Source organism: Tasmannia lanceolata, unplaced genomic scaffold, assembly GCF_043159265.1.
Source record: "Tasmannia lanceolata isolate RefF3 unplaced genomic scaffold, GAP_Taslan_0.1 ptg000006l, whole genome shotgun sequence".
Classification (NCBI taxonomy): Eukaryota; Viridiplantae; Streptophyta; class Magnoliopsida; order Canellales; family Winteraceae; genus Tasmannia; species Tasmannia lanceolata.
Window position 1 is genome coordinate 40,868,361 of NW_027518683.1, and position 7,352 is coordinate 40,875,712.

General features: G+C 39.6%; 2 protein-coding genes across 3 annotated transcripts; one reads left to right on the forward strand and one right to left on the reverse strand.

The window, feature by feature from the left end:
• The first annotated feature begins 205 nt into the window (after positions 1–205).
• LOC143880304 (proteasome subunit alpha type-4-like) lies at positions 206–7,352 on the forward strand. Of its 2 annotated transcripts, XM_077383181.1 has the most exons (3): positions 206–360; positions 6,014–6,817; positions 7,038–7,352. In XM_077383181.1, the coding sequence occupies exon 2, from the start codon at positions 6,026–6,028 to the stop codon at positions 6,776–6,778; it is 753 nt and encodes a 250-aa protein (XP_077239296.1). In that variant the 5' UTR covers positions 206–360; positions 6,014–6,025; the 3' UTR covers positions 6,779–6,817; positions 7,038–7,352. The 2 variants fall into 2 exon arrangements, with proteins under 2 accessions (XP_077239296.1, XP_077239295.1); XM_077383180.1 differs by lacking the exon at positions 7,038–7,352 and having other exon boundaries at positions 6,014–7,018.
• Positions 1,455–2,368, reverse strand: LOC143878993 (uncharacterized). Its single transcript, XM_077381203.1, has 3 exons — positions 2,093–2,368; positions 1,744–2,008; positions 1,455–1,669 (listed from the first exon to the last, which is right to left on the reverse strand). Exons 1-3 carry the CDS (start codon positions 2,366–2,368, stop codon positions 1,455–1,457), a joined length of 756 nt encoding a protein of 251 aa, XP_077237318.1.

Here is a 7,352-nt window from a genome sequence, read left to right on the forward strand (position 1 = left end):
TTGAAGGGATATAAGAGAAATGATATATTAGTGCTCGTTTCTTCCCTGGGCCACCGCCTTCTAGTGTAAAAAGAGTAGTCACTTCTTTGCAGGGGGTGGCCCATGGAAAGGAGAAAGCGTAATGGCGAAGAAAAGGGGGCAGATATGTCATTTCCCACAAATTAGTTTAGAAACGGAAAAAAAGCATATGCGATACGGCTCTGCAGTCGCTCATATCTTCAAGTTAACGATTCAGATCACCTGGAAACTAACGGTCAAGATTCATTCAAGCATGCATATTAGGGTTTTGCCCCACACGCTATAATTTTTCTTGTCCGACTCTGAAATCTAACTCCTCGCCCTTTTCTCTGCTTTTCCCAGGTAAAACCCTAGCTGCCGACGATCTTCATCTAATTATTTTCCTATTTTTATCTCTTAATCTTTGATCACGCTTCGATTTCGCTCGGCTGAGGAATTAGTTTCAGTTTCATTGATTTCAGTTTTCTTTTTTTACTTTAAGGCGTGATGTTGTGGTTGAATCAAAAGAATAAAAGCTTTAGATCTAATGTTTTTTTCCGAAGAATTAAGTTTATTAATTTTATTTTCTCTTCTACTCTGATGCATGATGTTGCGGCTGAATCGTAGATCAAAAGTTGAATAAAAGCTTTAGATCTAAATCATTTAATGGTTTTTTGTCCGAAGAAATAAGTCTTGTTTCACTGATTTTAGTTTTTTTTTAAGAAAGTTTTAGTTTTTTTTCTTGTAGGAGTTTTCAAGAGCTTTAGATTTGACGATTTTCCATTTCGCTTTATTTTTTTTAACTTTCGATTCCTCTGGATCTGTACGACTGTTTTCTGATTATAAATCCATTTGTTTGCTTTAGAGTTAAAGGTTGGGCCGGGCACAACCCGAACCCAATGGTTTCAACCTGATTTCGGCTTGCTTTGCTATTACTTGTGAATAGTGCATATATATGGTCCCTTATGCCCTGTTCTCTCGTCGGGAAAGGAAAGGAAAGGAAAGGAAAGGAAAGAAAGGGAAGTGAAGGGAAGGAAACTGATGTGGCAGAAAGGAAAGTGAAAGAAAAGAAACCTGACAGAAATCTGTCAGATGAGCGTTTCGTTGCACATAAACTTGACAGAAACTACAGAAATATGCTTTTCGTTACAGGGAAACTCAATAGAAACCTGTTAAATAGAAATTGTGACAAACTGATATGCAGAATGATGCCAATATAGAGTCTAGTCTAAAATAAGTGTGTCTAACCCTCTGAAGTAAATCAAAATAAGAAAATCATGACAAACAGAAGTTAAACAATAACAATGCCAATCAAATTGTCACAAATATAGAGCTGCCAAGATATAAATCAGGCAACCAATATAGACTTGGCAAAAAATTGTCACAAATATAGTTGCTAAGAAGAAGCAGACCGTAATTTCGCTTAACAAAAAGACCAAGCTAAGTCCTTACATCACTCAGAATTCAAGGTTTTCCATCTTCCTCCACATGTAGCCCTCCCTCTTTTCTACTGTGTACTTCATAAAAGCACGAACCTCCGTAGGGTTACGGTTGAGGTACTCATAAGCCTTCTCTAAGATTTCTTCCTTGAATCCTTGTAACCCAAACACGGCATCATGAAGCTCGTCATTGTCAAAATGTTCCTTCGATAGATCCTTGATTGCATCTGCACCTTCTCCAAAGTTGAAGTAAACCCTTCCATCAAATTCATATATTTTGCTGCACTATGCTTCGTCCCCCTCTGACCTTCATCGCTTCTTGCAAAATCTCTAACCGGAGATGAAGTTCTTGGCCCAGGTCCCCTATTGCTCTCACCCACCATAAGAGACTCTGGAATTGTTTCAGTCTCAGGGGTATCGTCAATATGCGGAGCTGAACTCTGCACCTCTTGACTAGGGGCAACGTCATCCCTACTCCACCCACCCGTGGCATAGTCTTCGCCAAAAATGTGACGAAAATCATCTATCAACACATGTTTCTCTGTAAAATATTTCTTATGTTCAGGGTGAACCTACAAGAAATTCGGAAAAATAGTTATAAATATTACGAGCCAGAGTAATTAACAAATGAAACAAAGATGTCATTTTGTACTCACAGCGACCCAAGCATTGTAGACATCTTCCGTCACTTCGATCTTCTTATTGACGTCATCCCAGCCAAATCCGCTTGTGTTTATTATAGTGTTGACGGCCATAAATTTTTTTTTTAGGGTCTTGACTCGATTTTTGATATGCTCTTTCGTCATATCTTTCCTATATCGACTATTCATTGTTCTGCTTGCCGCCGTGTATACGACATCTTTAAAGCCATTGGGTATCTTGTGCCTTTCCGATACTTGTTCCAATAACGCATCCACCAACACCTTATCCATCTCAGTATTTCAGTAATGGTTCCTACCCACGGGACTTGCAGCCATCCTATATGAATTGAAACAATAACGAGAAACTCATGAGACCATACAATAACGAGAAACTCATGAGACCATACAATAACGAGAAACTCATGAGACCATACATAAAACTCATGAGACTATAGAATACGAGTTTATTGTTTTTTAAAAACATGCTACAAACAAGCCATAAAAAAAAAAGGCGATACATAAATCAACGTTGAAAGTCATTCCACATATTCGGGGTCAATTCATTTCTAATCCTAGTCCCCTCTCGTGGATCATCGGCCCTACTAAATGGAACATATGGGACAGGCTCTTCTTCCTCAGGCGGGACCACTGCTCGTAACTCTAGATCTACGTCATCAAGAAGATCATCATCTGCCATCTCCCTCCGAATGAAATTGTGGACACAACAATAAGATAGAACAATATCAATCTGTTTTTCGTATGGGTACATCGGTTCCTTGTTTAAAATTCTAAAGCGCTTCTTGAGGACGCCGAATGCACGTTCTACTACATTCCGGAGCTATGAATGTCTGTGATTAAAGAGTTCCTCTGGCGTTCGTGGTCTTCGACCCCTGATTTCATTTAAATGATATGCTATGCCTCGGTGCGGTGTTATAAAACTACGAAGTAAAGGATAGCCACCATCGCCGAGATAAAACTTCCCTACAACGAAGAAAGTATTGTCTCAGTATCGCCATTGTCTATTCATAACCGACATAATAAGTAGAAGGAAAGGTAAAGGATACCTGGAAAGCAAGGAAGCCCATTAGGTCGTGATGTTACATTTCCTAATATCCTTGAGTCGGATGCTGATCCTTCCCACCCAACCAAAATGTAATTGAACTTTAAATCGAAGTCACAAACTGCCAACACATTTTGAGAAGGATAACCTTTTCGATTAATAAACCGAGGCTTATATTCGGCTCTCACTTTAGCAGGAATATGAGTTCCGTCTATTGCACCAATGCAATCCTAGCATAGAAAGGTTAAAATATATCAGTCGATCTCTTGAAATAAGGCCAGAATCTTAGTATTTGAGGTTACCTTGAAATAAGGCCAGAATCTTGGATTAGTGCGAATGACTTCTGGTATCTCACTCGTCGGAGGTTTTATAAACTCGGATTTCAAGCTTAGAATAGTTTTTAAGACCTTGTTGAAATAACGAGAAACCGTGGAACCTGATCGTTGTGTGAAGGCTCTAATTAACCGGTTCCGTTGATTGTGAGATACAATATGTAAGAACATTGCAACCTGCTCGTCAATGTTACAATGTATTGTATCTTTAAGTTCGCCAGTGCTTCTAAGCAGTCGAACAAATCGTCCGAAGCACCTGACGTTCATCCTAAGTGCTTGCAATGTTCGTCTGACGTAATGGCACGCGTAGTAAATTCTCGATCTGTGAAGTAGTTGTTTTCGTATGGAGCTCTTCGTAGGTATTCGTCGTAATACTGTTGGAAGAATACGAGTGCAGTGGTTGCTGCGCTCACTATTGTCGCAACAGCACTCACAATCGACTTTGCCCTCTTTGTGGGGCGACCATCCTCGGTTCTAAGTCTCCTATCGTCCATCTAACAACAAGTGGATAGTACTAAAAAACAAATCATGAGTTAACAATAACAATTAAAACGTGAACAGTCAAAACCCAATTAAAACATGAATCATGAGTTAACAATTATGTGGTATAACACAGCAAAAACATAGAGTACACGACAGAAGAGTGCTATAACATAAAGAAAATAAATGCCATAACACTCTATAATACCGTATGTACTTAAGTCTTTTTTCTGTATCTTTCACCTATCTCCAACTCGTGAAGCCCATTAAAACTGATTTCATAACATGGCAATTCAGAGCAACCCTAGATTTATTACCTTGAATCAAAGATTATCAAAGGGATAAAGAGGAAACACTTGTTTTTACCAAACATCTGAAAACCAGCTTTTTGGTAGGCACTCTGGGAGGTTGAAGAACAAAGCCTTGACCATTGAGCTAGAGGCTCAAACCCTCTCTCAAAAGTCAAAACCAGTTTAATCCTTTGAATTGATGTTTATTCATAAAAAGCAAATGGGGCATCAGTAAGTGTAGAATGACAGTATCAAAACCAAAAAAACTCATTAATGTAGTGATCACACACATCAAATCCAGAACCAAAAAAAAAAACCCAGAACTATAACAGACCTAGGCATTTATGTTCAGATCCCATCAAGACATGAAATAGTCTCAATTCAAATCATGAAAAATCAAAGTAGAGAAATTTAAACAGAGAAAACCCTAGATTCTTCAAAAATCGACTCAGATCAAGAGAGTACAAAAAATCAAAATCAACAGAAACCAACATGAACAATTCACATTACAAAAAAAAGAAAAAGAAAAGAAGACGATGATAATTTGGGATCAGCATTACCTTGGGTATAGATCTACAAAATAGGAGCAGAAACTAGATTTTCTTGTGTTGCAAAACTAGGTGAGCTCAGCTTCTTAAATACCCAAACTCATCTCAGATCTAACAACAATTGAAAATGGGAAAAAAAATCGATTATTATAAAGAAAATAAAAGGATGAGAGACGAATAATAATAAAAAAAATCAAACAGTAAAATCAACATCAAGAACATGGATGTAGCAATAAAAAAAAAGGAAAAAAATGAAACACAGAGAGAGAGAGAGAGAGAGAGAGAGAGAGAGAGAGAGAGAGAGAGAGAGAGAGAGAGAGAGAGAGAGAGAGTACCTGGTTTGGGAATGGCTGAACCAAATGGAAGATGTGGAGAGACGATGGAGGCGACGATTGAAACAACTTCTTCTTCTTCTTCTCGTGGAAAGGGAAGGGAAAGCTAGGGTTTCCGATAGTTTATATCGGAAACTAAAGAGAAGAAAAGTCGAGGGAACCCATTTTCCACGTAATTAATTTTATTTTCCACTTTTGAAAAAAAGTTTCCGAGGAAAGTCAAAAGAACACGTTAATTTTTAGTTTCCCTGGAAAATAAGGCTGGTTTCTACTGAAACCAGTGTAAGAGAACAGAGCATTAATTTTAAGAGCAACTGACTTCTCGCCCTTCTTTTTGTCAGCAAGAGAGTAGCAGATCATCCCATGTTTCCAGGTTTTAGAAATCTCAGGATGCGGGATAGATTTCTAAAACCTGGATTTCTCACTAAAAATCCAAGAAACGCTGTCAGGACAGCATACAACAGCTTGATCATAAACCCTCTCTTCTTTCAGTTTGGATATGCAGATTTTAGAATCAAGGTTTTTAGTTTGAAAGCAGTGTATAAGAGGGTTTATGATCAAGCTGGTGTATGCTGACAGTGTTTCTTGGATTTTAAGTGAGAAATCCAGGTTTTAGAAATCTATCCCGCATCCTGAGATTTCCAAAACCTCGAAACATGGGATGATCTGCTACTCTCTTGCTGACAGAAAGAAGGGCGAGAAGTCAGAAAACAACGGCTGGTCCGCTTCTTCTCTCGTCTCTTATCTATAATTTTGAAGAAATCCCAGATTCCAAAATCCACGTATCCAAACGGCCCCTAAATCTCTCAATCCTAGGAGATCCTTGAATTCTGATTGTTTGAAAAATTTAACCTGACAGCCCCTGAGTTCTTGTTTCTGAGATTTTTTTTCCAGGGATTTCCAAAAATGTCTCGAAGGTACGATAGTAGAACCACGATTTTCTCCCCGGAAGGTCGTCTCTACCAAGTAGAATACGCCATGGAAGCCATCGGAAACGCCGGAACCGCCATTGGCATTTTGTCGAAAGACGGAGTCGTCCTCGTCGGCGAAAAGAAGGTCACCTCCAAACTCCTCCAGACCTCGAAATCCACTGAGAAAATGTACAAGATCGATGATCATGTAGCTTGTGCTGTAGCCGGGATCATGTCTGATGCCAACATCCTCATCAACACGGCGAGGGTCCAAGCCCAACGCTACACTTTCTCCTACCAAGAGCCGATGCCCGTCGAGCAGTTGGTCCAATCACTATGTGATACCAAACAAGGCTACACACAGTTTGGGGGGCTTCGCCCTTTCGGAGTCTCATTTTTGTTTGCTGGTTGGGACAAGAATTTCGGTTTTCAGCTGTATATGAGCGACCCGAGTGGGAATTATGGCGGGTGGAAGGCCGCTGCCATTGGGGCGAACAATCAGGCAGCACAGTCGATGCTTAAGCAGGATTACAAGGATGAAATTACGAGGGAGGAGGCAGTTGAGCTCGCGCTCAAAGTACTTAGCAAGACCATGGACAGCACTAGCCTTACTTCTGATAAGCTTGAACTGGCTGAAGTCTTCTTATCGCCTTCTGGGGAGGTGAAGTACCGAGTTTGCTCGCCCGAGTCGCTCAGTAAGTTGCTGGTGAAGTCTGGAGTGACCCAGTCTGCTGCTGAGGCTTCTTGAGTTACTTGCATTTAGAGCTTTCTTTCAGTTTGTATCTTGGTATGTTAAATTTCAGCACTTATTGCCTGTTCCCTTCATGTGCGGCCCATACATTTCATAGTTGGAATGGATGAAGCACACTATTTAAATGATTTCTTACTAGGTTTTGTAAGCAAATCATATTCACATACATGGACCAGGGGATGTGCTTTCTTTCAGGCAAGTTGTTTATGTTGGTACAACGTATGTTTTTTGTTCTAATCTGGATTAACTGTCTCAGATTTTGATTTGAAACCGAAGTCGTGGAGTAATCATTGCTGGATTTGGGATCTAGTAGAAGTTAGATCCATGGACCAGGGGAAATTGTTAGGGATTGGGTTGTGGCCTCTTCTTCTCGTGAATGTCTATTAAAAATTGCAGTTACATGGTAGAGGTCAGTGTTTGGCTGAATAAAATTGCAGTTACATGGTAGAGGTCAGCCACAAAATTGCAGTTACATGGTAGAGGTCAGTGTTTGGCTGAATAAAATTGCAGTTACATGTTAGAGGTCAGTTAATGTTTTTTTCCCAATAATTAAGTTTATTAATTTTTTTTC